The sequence below is a fragment of the Crocodylus siamensis genome, chromosome 1 (assembly GCF_052110815.1).
Source record: "Crocodylus siamensis isolate JL-2025a chromosome 1, ASM5211081v1, whole genome shotgun sequence".
In the NCBI taxonomy this organism is placed as follows: domain Eukaryota; kingdom Metazoa; phylum Chordata; order Crocodylia; family Crocodylidae; genus Crocodylus; species Crocodylus siamensis.
Window position 1 is genome coordinate 168,427,434 of NC_143395.1, and position 18,417 is coordinate 168,445,850.

The 18,417-nt window shown below is 41.1% G+C and overlaps 1 protein-coding gene across 2 annotated transcripts in view; it reads left to right on the forward strand.

Moving 5' to 3' along the window:
- Positions 1-239: 239 nt before the first annotated feature.
- Positions 240-18,417, forward strand: part of EPRS1 (glutamyl-prolyl-tRNA synthetase 1) — a 56,778-nt gene continuing 38,600 nt past the window's right edge. For both annotated transcript variants that reach the window (XM_090048705.1, XM_090048715.1), the window contains exons 1-7: positions 240-392; positions 3,328-3,412; positions 11,952-12,051; positions 14,185-14,341; positions 15,937-16,076; positions 16,169-16,263; positions 17,702-17,828. In XM_090048705.1, the coding sequence (XP_089904831.1) occupies positions 350-392; positions 3,328-3,412; positions 11,952-12,051; positions 14,185-14,341; positions 15,937-16,076; positions 16,169-16,263; positions 17,702-17,828 (747 nt within the window). In that variant the 5' untranslated portion in view covers positions 240-349. The remainder of the gene's footprint in view (positions 393-3,327; positions 3,413-11,951; positions 12,052-14,184; positions 14,342-15,936; positions 16,077-16,168; positions 16,264-17,701; positions 17,829-18,417) is intronic.

Sequence of the window (18,417 nt, forward strand, 5' to 3'; positions counted from 1 at the left end):
CAGTCCAGTACCAGAAGCATTAAAGTTAACCTATTATATGTAAATACCAACTGCACAGTGTGGGAACAGCAAGCCCCTCCCCTCCCCCACCAACCGCAGCCCGTGCGGGGAAGCTAGAAGGCACGGAAGCTGCAGCCAGAGTGCGCAGCACTCCTGATAGCAGAACGCAGCCCCACCCCACTTCCGGGTGGGGGGGGCACCCCTTCTCTGCAGGGGGTCGTCCCAGGAAGTGACGCAGCAGCGTCTGCGGCAGAAGCCTGCCGGAAGGGGAAGGAACGGCCTGTTGGCACCGCCCCTCTGCCTTCATCCCCACCACGCAACCAGCCCGAAGCCCGGTGGCGGCGTGGGGATGGCGCTGAGCCTCACGGTGAACGCGGGGAACCCCCCGCTCGGTGAGTTCCCCCTTATATCCCCCTTGACGCCCGAGGGCGTCTCGGCCGGCCCCTGGCTAGCCGCAGGGCCTCGCGGGCGCTTCGCAGCTTCAGGTGGCCCCGGGCCAGGGCTGCATGGACTCGCCGGGCGGCCCCGTCCTGGGAAACGTAGTTTATGCAACAAGCAATATATATAACGTCCGTTTGTCTACGTAGGTATAGATAGAGTTGTATATCTAGACATAGATTACTTTAGTTACTGTATTACATTATGATATCTGTATATAGGTATAGATAGGTGAGTTATAGGTATGTCATTATACATCTGTACTATGTTATTGTCTGTATCTCTGGAATATAATGTAGATATGTAATGTAATAACTATAACATAATAGGCCTTATTGGTGTACTGCAGGGCAGGGATTCCGGGCCAGAAGTGGCAGTGTATGGCGGGGCCTTAAGAAGCTTTTGAGGAGGCAGCAGAGCCACGCAGTGTTAACACGGTTAATAGGGAAAACAGGATTGACTGGATATACTCAGAGACTTCAGGCAGGACTCCCTACTGCCAAATCCATTCTGACATGTTGTGGGCTGAGGTTTTTTCAACAGATGTTTGCTGTATTGTTTCTTTCCGTAGTAATAAAAAAAGTGCCAATGAAGCTGGCATTTTCCAAGGGGTGCCTTTAGCCTGTCAAGGGATGCCTCAAGTATAAAAAGATTGAACCACTGGTCCAGTGCCAGTCCGTTTGTTTCTGGCTCTGGTTCAGAATTGCGCTTTGGGGTGTGCCTGTGTGCTCCCTTTTCTGCTCCTGTTCCTCATCTAGCCCAGGGCTTTCACAACGCCACCTTACTGCACTGCTAAAGGTGCGAGAACCTTCTTCCCAGCAATCCATGGGCACGTGGAAACAGCCCTTCACCTGTCTGCCATGCTGATTCCTCATCGGATTTCACATTGCTGCTGAAAATGCACTTTGTTTCTGTGTTGTCTTTTTGCTCTATGCTGTTCCGTGTTTTTTTTTCTTTCATTGTATTATTCAACTCTGAAAAGCACTATGTGATGCAGTTTGAATGACAGATGTGTTTTAGAAGTATATTAGTATTTAAGTACAGCTCATTCTAGCAAGCGTGCACTTTTAACAAACTACTTCCAGAACCATTTTTTTTTTTTATTACTATGATGCAGTAAATTGACTAACCCTTTTATATTCAGTGAGCTTCTCTGTCCCCATGGAGGTTCATTATAATAGCACATGGAAAAATCCTGCCAAAAAAAAAAAATTGTGAAAGACTCCTCAGAAATCCTTATTGAAATGAATGGCTTGTAGGTATGACATTGTGTAAAAAACATCCTCTGATTAGTTTCATTTACTTTTGTCTCCTACTAAATTTTACTTCCTTAGCCTGAGTATGTGCCTGAGTAGAGGGTTCTTCCAATTCAGCCCTTGGATGACTGTACATATTACACGCGTAACACTTTTTAAATGGAGAAGTGTTTTCTTTAGAAAAATCAGGCACTTTTGCTGCATTTGATTCATAGGTCATATTAATGATTGTTATGAGCTATGAAAATTGTACTGGCAGTTGTTGTAATTTATGGTAATGATGTTTTGTAGGATGTACCACTCTTCATCTTTTGAAGCATTGTGAAAACATTAGTTACATGCTTATCTTCTCACAAAGGTACTGTAGGGAATCTTCTCCCCATTTGGACACACAGTGAGGGAAGAACATTAAGGGTATGTCTGTGTGGCAGAGCGCAGTGCCTGAGCTAGCCTTGGATGAGCTAATTTGGGTATGGAAACAAGATGGCCACTTTAGCAGGGCACTCCTCCTGGGCTAAATGGCCCTGCTGTGCCAGCTCAGCTATCCTGTCTCTGATAACTGAGCTATCTCCTCTCTCTCTCGGACTGCCACTGTTCTGTGTTGACACTAACTGACTATCCTAATTCCACAAAGGGTATGAGCATGTGTTTTACAGAATTGGGATCTGGGCATGGGAATTTCTTGTTCCTAGTTGGCTTAGGCCAGCTTACTAATACTGCTCTTTATACTTTAATGTACAGACTACAATTAGATTTTTCTTTTTTTTTACCTTTTTTATCAAGAATAAGGGTTTTGTGCTGCTATGAAAATGGGCTGCTGGACCGTTAAGGCCCAGATCTCTGTTTGATCCAGGCAAACAACACTATATGTTTGTGCAGATGTTTGTTGCCTTTAGTCAGTGGCATCTTAGAGTGTCAAGGGCAAACCATTCTGTCTAGAGGTGGTCCATCATGGACAGAGCTGAGTCACATTTACAGTATTGTGGAAGCTTTGTTCCATGGATGGCAAGAGGATTTTAGTCTGTACGATGGTTAATCCTTTCACAAGCATTGAATCCACTTAAAAAATTGACCTTGCCCTTTTGGTCTCTCTTCTCCCCCCCACCCCCAATGCCCCTAATGTTAGTACACGTGAAATACACAGTAGTGTTTAACTAAAATGTTAGTGCAGGGCAGGTATGGGGTGTAAAGGCATTTGTCCAAGGTGTTCAGTTTCTTTAGCATTTGCCTATGTGACTGAGTATTGTTAAATAAAGTACTTATAGATGCTGCTGCTAAGAGGCATGAGGCAAGCCTATGTTGAGGGAGGAGATGAGTGGACTGCTCAGGTTTGGCAATTTGAGTCTCTTTAGCTTAGTAGGAGATTAGATGAATTCATTTTATACCCTTAGGAAGCAAATATAGTTCAACCAATCCTTGCTGAAGTCACTGCAGGCTTTTATCCTCTTTATTTTCTAGACTATGAGGGCTTCCAGGAAAAAGAAGCCTCCTATGTATAGGACTGAATATCGATTTCTTCCCTGAGCCATGCAGTTTGAAGGCAGTGGTCATGAATAGGGAATATAATTACTTTGTTGCAACCTATTAAATATTCCTTACTCTGAAGAAATACCAATATATTTTCTTTCTTTAGGAGCCTTGCTGACTGTAGAGCACGTGAAGAACGATGTTGAAATTTTAGTTGAAGAAGGCAAAGAGACCGTCCTCCGTATATCTGAGTAAGTGACTTAGCATCTCTGCCATCATCTTTGGGTCATCACTTTTAAACACCAAATTAAGTTAATGTTGATAAGTATTATTTTTTTTGTAGGTAGGGAAGTGGGGGAGAAAAGGTACATCACTATTTATAATACTTTTGTCTATTTTCCTAATACAGTTACAGTACTTGAAACTTTTACTGGTTTTCATCTCTTAGATGAAAACGTGTTTTAGAAAGGAGGTTGCTAGACATTTGCTGCTTTTACATATGACGCTAACGTTTAACCCGTTTAGCTTGTTTTCATCTATATGGCTTATTACTGTATCACCTAAGAATTCATCTCCATGTAATGGTGCATATTATAGGATTTATATTTTGATAAACAAGCATAAATATAAATATATATAAGGCAGAGGCAAGTGTGGTTGTGTGTGTACACATACATTTGCATAATTGTGCATAAAGGGTTTTATTGATTTAGGTTTACCATATTGTTCTCTAGAGGTGGACACATGATTTATTTCAAGAAAGTGCTAATTAACTCTTTAGTATGATACAGGCAATCCTCGACTTAGGGTGTTTCAACTTACGGTGATTTGCAGTTGTGGTGCTCCGCCACTTACACCCATGTTACTACTTGTGGCGCTGGATCCTTGCACATACGGCACTACAGGGAAATTCACAATAAGGAAAAAAAGGGCGGCAAAACAAACATGCCTGGATCAGTTTCTCAAAAAGCCCTCAAGTGGCCCTAAGTCTCCCCAAAGAAGCCCTTCTGAATTCCATGACCCTTCTGATTAAATAAAATTAAATGCGATTAGCTACTGTATTGCCCTGTTTAATGGATTTATATACAGTACACTTTAGAAAGCTTTGTTATGTAGTGTGTATATCATTTATAGTTGATTAAATAGTTGATTTAAATATGTTGTTTATGGTCATTTCTGTAAAAAGTGGGGCATCAGGCCCTTGGTCAGGAACCCCCCCCCTTATTTATAACATTGTTTCTGTGGGAAAAGCAGCTTCAACTTGCATCATTTTGACTTACAGCGCCTTTTCCGGGAATGTAACCCACCATGAGTGTGAGGACTGCCTGTATTCAAATTAAAATTTCTACAAAGCTAATTTAGAAAACTGCTTTCTTATGGACAGTAACTTCATATCCTTCTCTTTCTAAATTTAGACTTCATTTGTCTTAGAGTAAATATTTTTAGATTTGTTTCCTTTAAATACTGATAATATACATTTTCAGGTATGTTATCACTTGATGTGCTATGACGTTCATAAGACCACATTTCCTGCAGGAACAACTCTGGTGGCACTAGAGGTGCGTCGTTTTGTTCAGATTTATCCTGGACATTCTACGCAATTCTATCAATAGAATTCTGGGATGAGTGGGTCTTCTGGGGGGAGGGGGACATTCTTCTAGCCATGAAGGATAAGAAGTTGAGCTTCAAAATGGTCACTAGACTAGTAGCTTTCCATCCCTGCTTCTCCCTAGGCACATGCTGGAAAACTGCTAAGTAATTAGAATTTTATGAGGAATTCTGGCGACCTCTAATCGGTGCAGTTTAGGTCAAAAGGTACAACACAAACACATGCTGTTCCACAATTGCAGAGTGCTGCAGAAATGATGTAGATGTGTGGGGCTATTATATGGCTCCATATCTAAAACTGTATGGCCATATTAAGGCTTTTTCCTTCCAGAGGCTTGTAATGGTTCTAGCCCTGTGTGCCCTCCTCTGCTGAAATGGAAGAAAAGTGGTAGCTTTTTGTTAGAATAAATGACATGTTATTGCTCTATGAGCTTTGACGAGTGCTGGGGTCTTTCCTAGCTTCAACCTCAAGTTTCCTGCGTCTCATGAAATAAAGAAAACACTTTGTAAAGGTGACTGCTAAAGAAGAAAGGTCTTAATTTACATAATACAAGACAAAAATAACTGATTTCAGTGTTCTATGATCAAATTCTAAATGAAAGGTTAAGACTTCTGGTTATAAGCAGTAAATTCTTTTTCTATACATGTTTTAGGCCCCTGGTGCGTTCTTTTTTTTCAGATTATGTACAGTCTTGGTCTTGTAAAGGAAAAATGTGCTTTCCAGTAAAAGTATAAAATAAAAATATTTATAGTAATTTTTAAAAGCAAGGCGTTAGTTATCTAGGAAAGAGATACTTAGGAGAATATCTTAATCACCACTGACCAACATTCACCTCTCCTGCTTATAGCGATGCTTCTGTAAACAGCCCCTGTACATGTTGGAGATGTATAGAATATGTACAGCACATCTCACAAAACGACTATCACTTTCATAGTTTCGTAGTTAGTAGGGTCGGAAGGGACCTGAGCAGATCATCAAGTCCGACCCCCTGCCATGGCAGGAAAGAGTACTGGGGTCAAACGACCCCAGCAAGGTGATTGTCAAGCCTTGTCTTAAAGACCCCCAGGGTAGGAGCCAGCATCACTTTGCTTGGAAGTTGGTTCCGGATCCTACCCACCCTGACAATGAAGCAGCACCTCCTGATGTCCAATCTGAATTTACCCTCTGCCAGCTTGCAACCATTATTTCTAGTCACTCCTGGTAGTGCTTGGGCAAACAGGGACTCCCCCAGTGCCTGGTGTTTCCCCCCTGACTGGTTTGTAATAGGCCACTTGATCCCCCCCATAGCTTTCTCTTGTGGAGGCTGAACAGGTTCAGGTCCCGTAGCCTCTCCTCATACAGCCTGCCCTGCTGGCCCTGATCATGCGAGTGGCCCTCCTCTGGACCCTCTCCATGTTGTCCACATCCCTCCTGAAGTGTGGCACCCAGAACTGGACGCAGTACTCCAGCTGTGGCCTGACCAGTGCCGCATAGAGGGGGAGGATCACCTCCTTGGACCTGCTTGAGATGCATCTGTGGATACATGGCAAGGTGCAGTTGGCCTTCCTGACTGCATCCCCACACTGCCGGCCCACGTTCATCTTGGCATCAGTGATGACTCCAAGATCCTTTTCTGCCTCTGCACGGACGAGAAGGGAGTTCCCCAGCCTGTAGGTGTGGTGCCGGTTGTTCCTCCCCAGGTGCATCACCTTGCACTTGTCAGTGTTGAATCCCATCCTGTTCTCATACGCCCACCCCTGTAACCTGTCTCGGTCTGATTGTAGCCTATTCCTCCCTTCTAGCGTGCCCACATCCCCCCACATCTTAGTGTCTTCAGGAAATTTGAACAGGGTGCTTTTTACCCCCTCATCCAAGTTACCGATGAAGATGTTGAACAGTCCGGGCCCGAGGACCGAGCCCTGGGGGACCCCACTGCCCACATCCCTCCAGCTTGAAAATGACCCATCCACCACCACTCTCTGGGTGCGGCCCTTCAGCCAGTTGGTGACCCATTTGACTCTGTAGGTGTCGACACCACAGTCCCCCAGTTTCTTAATGAGAACGGGGTGAGAGACAGTGTCAAAGGCCTTCCAAAAGTCCAGGAAGACTATGTCCACTGCTACCCCTGCATCTAAGGATTTGATGACCTGGTTGTAGAAGGCCACCAGGTTGGTCTGACAGGACCTGCCTCTAATGAACCCGTGTTGGTTGCCCCTAAGCATAACCTCCCCCACTGGCCCCTCGTGGACATGTGTCAGAATAATTCTCTCAAAAAGCTTACCCAGGATCAAGGTAAGACTAACTGGCCTATAGTTCCATGTGTCCTCCTTCCTCCCTTTTTTGAAGATGGGAACCACGTTAGCCCTCTTCCAGTCCTCTGGCACCACACCAGAGCACCACGAGTGCTTGTATAGCTGTGCCAGGGGTCCCGCAATGATCTCAGCTAATTCCCTCAGCACTCTGGGGTGGAGATTGTCCAGACCAGCTGATTTAAATACATCCAGTCCCTCCAGAAGTTTCCCGACTAGATCCTTCCTGACCCTTGGTCTAAGTGTGTTTCCCCTGGGGCCTGAGGGGGGCCTGGTGGGGAGGCTGATCTGGTTCCTGCTTAGGAAAATGGAGGCAAAGAAGTTGTTAAATAGGTTAGCTTTGTTCTCTGGTGTGACAACCAAATTTCCTAGCATATTTTGCAGGGGCCCCACGTTACCTGGTACCTTCTTTTTGCCCCCTGTGTATTTAAAAATGGATTTATTGTCCTTAATCCGGGAAGCTAGTCCCAGTTCTATCTCTGCCTTGGCCTTCCTGACTGCCCACATGCATCCCTGAGCAACCACAGTATAGTCCTCCCTGGTGATGGCCTGTCGCTTCCATTGGGTGTGCACCTCCCTTTTAGCTAGGAGACATTCCTGGATGCTTTTGGTGAGCTATGGGGGCTTTTGTGCCCTCCTGCCCCCTTTGATCCATGTTGGGGTTACCTCCCTTTGGGCTTGGAGGATTGTCTCCTTAAGGAGCAACTACTCTTCTTGGACACCTGGCTCCCCTCCCCTCTGGGACCTCAGTGCTTCCCCGACTATTCTCCTTAGCTCATTGAAGCCCGCCCTCCTAAAATCCAGGGCTGCTGCCTTGCTGCAGGCCTTTGCTACCTTGCACCATCAGTGTGTTCCTTTTAGTTATTTAAGTAGTAGTGCATAATATGATGTTATCTGTCATGTGCAGTTGCAGGATTAGAGTGATGATTTTGAATTATGGTGCAATTGGTAGAAATACTGTAGGTTGCATTGAGATTTTATCTATACTGGGGTTAGAGTCTGTCAGTGAAAGTAATAACTGTGAGAACAGTTAAAAGAAATTGTAACAACGTTTTCTGCCTCCAGGAGCATTCACTAACTTTACATTCTTTAAGAGTAAGAAATTGATTAAGATGGCTTGGTGTTTTGGGACTATTGTATATATATCCATACCATATATGGGAACAACCATGGAGCCTTCTGTACTTACTTTTGCAGCCTTTGAAATAACCTGCTCCATTTCTTGTTTGATGTAAAAAGCAAGTCACTTCTGATGGGAGGGGCCAAAGGAACAGAGGAACATGCTGCTACTTAGTATTCTTATTCTTCCTACTTGAAGAGTGATTGTTCCTTCAAGATTGCATTAACCGTTATTTCTCTTGAGCTGTATAATCATTTTTTAATTGATTTTTCTGTAACATTGGTATCTCTTAAAATGGTACTTGTAAATTGAGAAGCATCAGCTAAACTGGTCTCTGGGCTAATGCTTTTGGTAAATCGATTCTGTGCTGTTGAGGTGCTGAAACTACTTCATTTGGCACAGTTTGAAAATCACTTGGAATATTTCAGACTTCCATTTGCAGGAAGCAGCCTGCTTGCTTCAAGTATGGGTATGTTTTAAGCTTGCTCTTAAAAGTAATCTCTTAAACACTAGTAAACATCTGATTATAGATTCTTTCCAACTAGTAAGTTGAAAAGTATTGCAAGATGAGAGAGTTCCAAATGTCTAGACTTAGAATAAATGTTTAACATATTTTGAAACATAATGTTTCAAACAGAAAATTTTGTTACATCCTTATGACTGGGCATATCATTTAAGAGCCCAGTTTTGTTTCATAGGCAAGAAACTGCAGCCTAACGTATGGGTTGGCATCATATGGCTTCTGGACTGGATCTGGCTTGTAGAGCCAAAAGCCTTTGGGTATGCCAGGGGTGGGTAAAATGTGGCCTACCAGGCCATTCCATCCGCCCTGCGGGATCCCTAAAAAATTTAGAAAATTAATATTTATCTGCCCCTGGCTGCCTGTCATATGGCCCTTGATGGCTTGCCAAAACTCAGTAAGCAGTCCTCCGCCCAAAATAATTGCCCACCCCTGGCCTATGCTCATGCCCATGTTAGGGCTTTTTGGTGAGGAGCTGAACTGGGGTGGGGGAGCTGGAAGCTGTACCTGTGCTGTTGCCACTTCTCTCTCCTCTCCCTCCACCTCCCCAAAGGCTGTAGTGTGAGTGCAGAGTCAGCTACAGAAGAGTTGACGTAGGGTGGAGGGTAGGGGGTTGGCACTGTGTGTGTGCCTGCACTACTGCTGCTTCTCCCTGCCTTCTGGCATTCAAGTTTTTGCTGCTGTGTCTGTTCATGTCCTTTCCCATAGAAATTCCTTGCTATTTTTTACTAGCTACATTTTAATGCACAGGTCAGAATTAATAGCTGCTACTAGTTGGGGATCTAAGCTATTGCATTGCTGTTTTTTTTAGAAGGAAGGAAGCTGAAGGCATCTCATCCTGAAATGGGAAAGAAATGTAATTTTTTTTAAAGACAGTAAACAATTTAAATTGGTTTTGCAACCATAGGCAAGATGCAGCTTAAAGCAACCATCTTCACTCTTGTTTTTCATATTACTTAAGAACTTTCTGCTTTTCTTTCTCAAAAATAGATCTGCTTTATCACAGACTATGGCATCAAAATGCTTTTGTAGCTGCCTTAGGCTTGGTGTAGGGGAAAGAATTTAGGGAAAGCACACAGAATTATCATTTAAGTCTTGTAAGTTTTATGACAAAACTGACTTCAGCACAAAATGGCAACAGGTTATGCTATACTTATTAAACTTCCATGTCCTGTAGTCTAGAGGCACAGGAAGGAAAAATGCCAAATCCTGCACTCAAATTCTTCTTTGTTTTAATACCATAAAGCTCATCAAAGTGAATACTGGAGAAAATAATTGTAAACAATTGAATAGTTACCTTGATTAATGCATCAATTTGTACTGGAGGCAAAGACTAACTCAGTTTGTTGGTGACTCTTTTAGGGCAGTTAACATGCACAATACTTTAATTTTCCTTAATATTTAAAAGTGATTTGATCCTGTTCTTTCCAGTTTTCAAGTGAAGGGAAGCCAGAATTGTAGTGCCCTGAAGCAAAAATAATAATATTGAATAAGAGATGCATTATATGCTTTCAGTAAACCCTTCCTGAGATCACCAGACACAAAGCTGTGCCTCCCAAGTCTTTGTTTGCAGTGCATTTTTTTTATTATGGTGTTTGCTACAACGTTTGTCCATTTGGGTTGACTCATACTATTTGTACACACAAAACTCTCAGTGAAGGCGGTGGGAGTTTGCATACACTAGAATGGATTGGTATCTGTATCCAAGCTGTGGGCAACAATGTACTTTTTTTAGATTTCAGCGCCACCAAATATTGCTGAGTCAGCAGTGCACATATTGTAGATAAAAGCAATGATGATGAATAATTCTTAGCTTTATAGCGTCATGTCTATTGCTTTTCATCAATAGACATGAAAGCACTTTATGGTGCTTATCCTCCTTTACAAGTGATGAAGGGAAGTGACTTGCCTAAGGTTGCTCAGCCAAGTGGTGGCAGAATAAGAAACAGAATCCAGTCTTCTGAGTTCCAGTCCATTGCCCTCTGTAGGTCATATTTGCATATCTGATAGCTAGTAGAATAAAACATTTACACCTTTCTCTTGCCATTTAATTAGTATTTAGAAAAATGGGGAACTAACAAATTTGCAGTTTTCTGGAAATTAGTTGTGAGAACAAAGCAGAAACTGTTTCCTGTTATGATGCATCTTAGCTAAAAAAAAAAAAAAAGTGACAAAGTCTCAAAGCTTCTCTGTGAGTATTGATTGATCTGAACATTTTCATAGCCTGTTAAAAGTTAATTTTGAAGCTAGAAACCTTAAGAATAGGAGATTGGGCATGGCTAGATGATTAGATATAATGGGAGAGGATGAGCCATTAAAACAAATATGCTTTTCAGATAGCTTCCGTCTGTTGGAGTGTTTGCCATTAGTGGGCCCTTGTCTGCACCGGCATTCAAAATGAGGCAGCACCAGCTGTCTGCACAGTCACAGACCTACAGTGTGACCTTGGCAAGTCCCCTTTTATTTTGGTGCCTATTTAGATTGTAATTGGAGAAACGTTCTCTCAGCCTACATACAGAACTCGCGTGCGGCCTCTAAAAACAGCTGTAATGCAAATAATGATCTATATCACAGTTGGTGTAGTTCTATTCCCATGTGGATGGACCGTGTAGGAGCAATTGAAGGGATGGCAAAATACAGAAAGAAATAAGTTCTGCAGCAACCTTTAAATCAATAGGGAAACTGAGTTTAAACAGCCTGTTCAGCATGAGGGAATCCTTATAAATACAAATCAAAGCAGTGAACAAGAAGCAAAATGGATAACAAATTGAAGGATATTTGCTTTTACGTGGGATCAACCCCATCCCTCGCAGCCTGGGTAAGGAGCTATGCATTCTCCAGTATGCGTTTCCAAAAGCCCTCTTTTTTTTTAGAAAGTCCTGCTCTTTGTACAGACATCTAAAGAAGAAAAAAAGAAAATTAACTCCTTGTGTACTAGAGTCTTGGCAGTACCTCTGCATTCTGTCTGTTCTCAGGTGCAGTAGAGTCAATGTTCCTGTTATGTCATTACAAATTACATGGCCAAAAGTAATTAGTTCAGTTAACCCTTCATTTAACAGTGGTGTGATCTGCTAGAAAGGTTGGGGGTGAAGAATGTTTCATTGCGATGTGTTTTTTATCATTCTGGTAACGTTATGTCCACTTTTATCAAAAAATGTTTGATGGCTTATTTAATATCTTTAGAATAATTTGTGTATAATAGCGTATCAGTTGCTAATACTAGACTAATGCATCTTTAATTTTTGTTTTTTAGTCATGTTACATTCACTGATGCAAATTCTATAGCCCGCTATCTTGCTAGAGTTGCCACTTCTGCCGGGCTATATGGTTCAAATCTTTTGGAGCACACAGAGGTGAGACAGTTATGCATACTTGATTTTTACATTAAAAGTATTTGATAGGTTATATGTTTTTCTTGCTTTCTAACTAGCAGCTATTGTGACTTAAAGCTGTGCAGCTGAGTAAACTGCGCAAGCCAAATTAACTGCTTCGTAGAGATCTCTCTGATTGTATCCCCAAGTACCAGATTGGTTCTCTTTTTGCCTTTGTGAAATGCTGGGCCAAAAATTGCTCCTGATTCTTGATCTCTGCAGTACAGCTGGGCAGGCTGCATTCTCATCTGGGATTCTGGCCAGCTTTTGCCAATTTGGAAAATCTACTTCCTGGGATACCCTAAATTCTCTCAAGTTTCTCCAAAATGAAAGCTAAAAATGACCCTAAACTTTCCTCACAAAAGACCTTTCTTAGTTACCTTATTATCAGGACTCGATGTATGAACTTAGCGCTGAGTCCAGCCCAGAATAGCCATGTGCTGAATTTTAAAGATGATGCCTCAGATGGATAGAAGTTACAGAATTGTTTCCTTTGAATTTAGAGAGGATTAATGCTTCCCTGCTTTTCCACATTCCTTTTAGATCGGAGAAAGTCTTTCATTAAGCCTGGGAACTTTTCTTTTTTTCTGATGCAAGAAGAAAGTGCTGCTTTAGTGTATTGCCCAGAATGGCTTCCGTTTCTTCGTGGTTAAATCCATTAACTTTCTGACTCAACTTAGAATATCAACCAATAATTCTGCTTTAAGTGCAAAACATTTGCACTCCAAAAACATATTAGCAAGATCAATAATTCTGATGAAATACGTCTCTCAACTTTTGAGGTTTTATTCCCCTTTCCCCAAAGAAAAAAGTGTTTTAAAAAATGTTAGGACAGCTGCATTTGTGGTAGGAATATTTCTGATGTAATTGCAAGTGAGACAGTTGAATTCTGTAGCTGTGTGATTACATCTGTGCCTGCCACGTTGGCTTGACAATTGGAAGTATTCCTGATGCAGTTCACAGAACTGTTACAGTCCTAAAGCCATTCCATATGTATGAGAGACTTTACAACTGAGGTATTCAGTTTGTACACGTGTAACCAAACCCTCAGCTGGTAAAATGTGTGTGGCTCCACTGAAGTCAGTTAAGCTGTCATTAATTACAACTGAGGGTCTGAGTCTTAGAGATTGAAACATTGAGAAATAGTGACATGTTTCTTTCTTTATGGAAACAAGTTTTGGGAGGGGGCAGGGGAGCTGAAAAGGGAAGACTAAAAGAACAGAGTGAAAAAGATGTGGGGAAAGTTGGTGTAGAATTCACATTATTTAGTAGCTTGCCAGGATTAAGAGGGAATCAAATGGAACACAGAACTCAGTTTTCAGGTACTTCACATATAATGCTACTAGTGAATCTTACCATTTCTTAATTTGAAGGAACAGGTTATTTCCATTGTTTTTTAAAATTATAAGTGTTAAGAGAAGCTAAAATCATTAGCTTTTTGTCAAGTTTTGTCTAAAAGGCCACAGTTTAAAGGTGTGGAAGTAATGTCATCTTTTAGATTAAGGCACAAGCTTAGATCGGTGGTCATCAGAGATCAAATATTCCATTATACCTGTGTAAATCTGGAATAATTTCATGAATGTCAGTGACAACAGTCTGAATCCAGTTTGAGGATAGAAATTTTCCTTAAGCTTGTAACTCGGCTTTATATGAACCCCAGATTATATTGTTGGTAAACTGAGAATAGTTCATGAACCTTATGCTATGAATTAGGGCAGTAATTGGCAACCTTTTTAGAGTATGGGATGTTGTGATCCATAGGGCCCAGCTGCCACCTACACTTTTCCCTATGGCACCACAGGGAAAAGCACCTGACAATGACACCTGCTGCTTCTTGCTGCAGCAAAACAGGGAAGCGGCTGCTGCCAAAGCCCCATGTCTGCAAGTCAATCGAAGAGCTCCACAGGTTGGATCCAACCTGCAGGCCATAGATTGCCAACTCTTGAACTCTAAGGTCTCCAATATCCTCAAAAAAGTATTTATATTCAGTGGCCTAATTAATACTTAGTATCTTTTAATAAGCTTGGTTGTGCTTTTTTTTTTTTACTTTTATCAATAAGAATGTGTCTTTACCTAGTTAAATGTTATATGTATTTCTTTGTTCATTAAAATTAGATTGACCATTGGCTGGAATTCAGTGCTACAAAGTTATCTGCTCCATCCCAGTTTCCTTCAGCAATCCATGAACTCAATCACTGCTTGTCTCTGAGAACCTATTTGGTTGGAAATTCCCTGAGTCTGGCAGACTTGTGTGTCTGGGCTGTACTAAAAGGTATTAATAGTTATGCAAGTGCTGTAGCAGCTTTGCAAATGTGGCATACTGTTTAAATCTGTTCCCTTTAGTCTCAGCAACAATTTAATAGGCAGGAATATGTAAGAGCAAGGTGGACAGTAATTATGGATTGGTAAGCATGAAGGTTTGTGTCTTGGCTTAAATCCTTTTAAACAAAATTTTTTACATTTCTTAAATACAAGTTACACTGTTGTGATTGATAATGCCTTTTTCTTTTCTTTTTTTAATGCACATAGCCTTTTTTTTTTTTTTGCCTTTTTCTAAAATATGAGAAATTATTCTTGGCTAAATGCATGTGTGTGAGATTAGAGTGCAAATTAGTACAGAATTTTGTAAAATTTTTTTAGTGAAAGCATTATTAAAACAATCATTGTTTTATCTGCTGTGGTGTCTTTTAAAACGTATTCCATATTTTTCTCATAATGTTAAACAAACTGTGAGTGAGTTAGCTTGTTAAAATGAAATTCTGTAGTAACACTGATAATTGTCTATTGGACACTTATTCATGCCAGTCAAGTTTGAATATAATATGCCAGTCTGTGAATCATGTCAACACGGTTTAACATTTTTCCTGATCTCTTTCTGAGGTTGCAGCTCTGAGACTCAAAATTGAAAGTAACATTTTTCCTTTAGAAATACATTAAAAAGATATTTTGAGGCAAGGATTTTTGTGTGCGAGTCTATTGATTGGATCAACTTTGTGGTTGCGGGGGGATATAGATGAGCTTTTCGCTACCACAGTACCCTTTCTCAGAGATCTTAAGAAGAGTACTGTAGTACCCAAAAGCTCATCCATCTCCCTCCCAAACATATAGTTGATCCAATCAAAGATAGCACCCACAAAAATCTTGTCCGTCCTAGCTACACCTGCTCCTTGTAAGTTGGAGGCCTGGTTTTACTTTCCATGGCTTCAGTTTTACAAAGTGCTGTCTACATCATGGAAGTAGGTACAGTACAGAGAAGTTTATATTCTTGTTTCCATGGAAGCAATGTGGATATGTCTGTACTGTCCTGTGTGCATGCCTAATGAAATAGCAAAGTACTGTGGCTGCATTAATGTTGTGCAGGGCACAGGCTAATTAGCTTTGCTGTGAGAGAGAGCCTGTTGGTGTAAACATAGCACTGTATTTAAAACAGATACCCTGGACTTTAGTTCAGGTAGTAATGAAGATGCTCCTTGATATTGTTTTGGGAAAGGCTCTAGGAAAGACTGCATTCTTTAAGTTCTTGTCTACATTAGAAAGCCCTTTTAAAGACAAAACCTTGAGATAGATGCAGGTCTTCTGGCAAAAGATGGTTTCTGCTGCCGGAGTTCCTGCTTTTCAGGCAAACTGTCATGAATGCAGGAAAAACTCCTGTCAGCAGAGCTGCATCCACAGTAGGGGGGTCAGTAGTGCTACCACCACAGTTAAAGGAGCAGCCTGTAGCATAAATCTACTCAGAAAAAATATGCATTGTGTTCAAGGAATTGCTTTCATGAAAGAAATGGTACAGAATATTTTAATCAAGTTATAATTTATCAATGTAATCCAGTTGTAAATTCACAACTTTAAAAATAGTCTGTTTCCGAACAGGCAGTAATATATGGCAGGAAGAGTTGCAACAAAACAAGGCTCCAGTCCATGTGAAACGCTGGTATGGCTTTCTTGAAGCACAGTGTGCCTTTCAGTCAGTGGGTACCAAGTGGGCTGCTGCTACACCAAAGACTAACGTGGTAAGTTCTTATTATATGATGGTAAAATTCTTTAGGCATTTGTCTGGTTGTGCAGTTTGCATAAAATGTGTAATCATGTTGCTGTTTTTAAGGTAACAGAGAAGAAACAGGATGTTGGGAAATTTGTTGAACTCCCAGGTGCAGAGGTGGGGAAGGTCATTGTACGATTTCCTCCTGAGGCCAGTGGGTAAGATGACTTGTTTCAAGAATGGTTTGTGTTTTTACTCGCTTCGCTTTCAAAAACTGTAATGATGATAGTCAGTTGGTTTGCTTGTTAATAAATTTGGTGTATGTTAGAGGACACTTCCATCATAAAAGCAACTTTCAAGGTCACTTGATAGCTAAAAAATGCTTTTTCAGATTTTTTTGGCACGGGTCACTTAATCTTTTTCTTCCCTGGAGCTTAACCTCGTAAGTAGCATTAAGCTAATATTTAAAAAACAAATGATGAGCTCCTAAAAATATTTTTAATCTGCGTTCAGTCTCCCCTTTCCTTTTAGAGTAATCTGAGAAAAATAAAGAATTAATTATCAATACTTTTCTGTAGGCTTGTTATTCAGCTTCTTGTAACTTTTGGTCATTGCAGTACTCTTTCTCATTATATGACTTGAATATAAACAAGTGACATTTGAGTAATAGTTTATGTGTATAGAATAGAGTAACTGTACAAATACGATGTGGAAAAAGTGGCTTTTGGTGTTTTATGTTGTTAAAAAAATACTCCTTACTGTAAACTGAAGGTAAGATAACAGGTAGCATATGTTAATTTTTGGAAAAACGAAATATTGTATAGAAGTAGTTTTTAGTAGTTTTGTGTTAATCTGACTTTCTTGTGGGTGCTGGTGCCGGTGCCTTTGTTACTATAAAATAAATTCTAATATAATAAAGGGCTTAGTCTGTCTGTCTGTAACACTCTTGGAGCACTCTCCTTACTGAAACAACCAATCGGAGTGCTCCAAAAGGTGTTACGGACAGGAGGCAGCAGTGGAGTACCACCATGACAGTGGGAACAGAGCAGGAGAGCCAGTTCATCCCTGCTGGCCTTAGCTCCCATCCCAGCCCTGCTTCTTGGAGGGGATGGTGGGGCAAGCTTCGCCCTTCCTTCCCCCTGCACCTCTCTGTCCCGGGTTGAGGGGTTAGGGTTAGGAAGCTTCCCTGTCCCTTTCCTCCCTCCCGCCCCGTTGTTCTTGATGGGCAGTTCTCTAGTAAATGGATTACTTTTTTTTTTAAAAGAATCTACTAGCTCATGTTTTGCCAGTTGTCCAGAATAACTGTGCAGTGCAAGTACTTCTGAACAAGCTGAACTTCTAAAATGTTGACTGTATTGCTTTTTAACAAAGAGCTAAATAGTCTTATGCTAAAACATAAATTATGAAATTGCAAAGAGAAATTTTAGTCATACATTTTCACTATTGAGTTTTATATTAGAGATTGAAAACCTCTGATTAGATTGTTATACAGAAAGTTTAAGATATTGCATAAACTGGTTTTATAATTTCCATTTCTTTTGTGAGATGCGTGACAAGAAAGAATTAAATTAAAAGATAGGAAGCTGTATGCTTACAGAAACATTTCACACTTAAATTTTTGTTAATTTTTTTTTCTTCCCTTAAATATTATTTTAGGTATTTACATATTGGTCACGCAAAAGCTGCTCTGCTAAATCAACACTATCAGGTTAACTTTAAAGGAAAGCTCATCATGAGGTTTGATGACACAAATCCTGAAAAAGAAAAAGAAGACTTTGAAAAGGTATGTGGAGAACAATGGAAGCTATTTCTGGAAGAAAACCATGCAGTTGCCTTGAATTGTATCTATAGATCTAGTGGTTCTCAACTATTTTAGCTTCAAAGCATCCCTATATAACTTCTCTGTATGTAGTTGCACTCTGGTTGAGAATCAGTGAGCTAACTCTAAATTTGGAAACGTTATTTAGGGTTACCTTGAGGCTAAAAAGGTTCAGAACCCCTGATTTGGTGGTACTAGGTAAGGGCAGCAGGACCTGCTCTGCACTCTCCGCCTGCACTCTCCCTGCCTCTCATCTGTACGTGAGGGAATAGTGGTGGCATCTGCCACCAAAGCTGTTCCACTGGGGTCTCGTATGACAGTAGCTAGAGCCATCTGCCCTGCAGCCCCGCCTGTTAGCGCTGGGAGCCCCAGAGTGTTGAAGCATCCTGGCTGAGAATCACTGTTACAGATGTACAGGTGTATCTATATTAGCAGTATGCCTTATACTTTCCTTAAAAGCCAAGACTTTTTGGTCCAGTACCCCATTGTCTTCCCCTTCGCTTAGTACTTGCTTCATGTTATTGTGCTGCCTATATGTTTGATGGCAACTAGT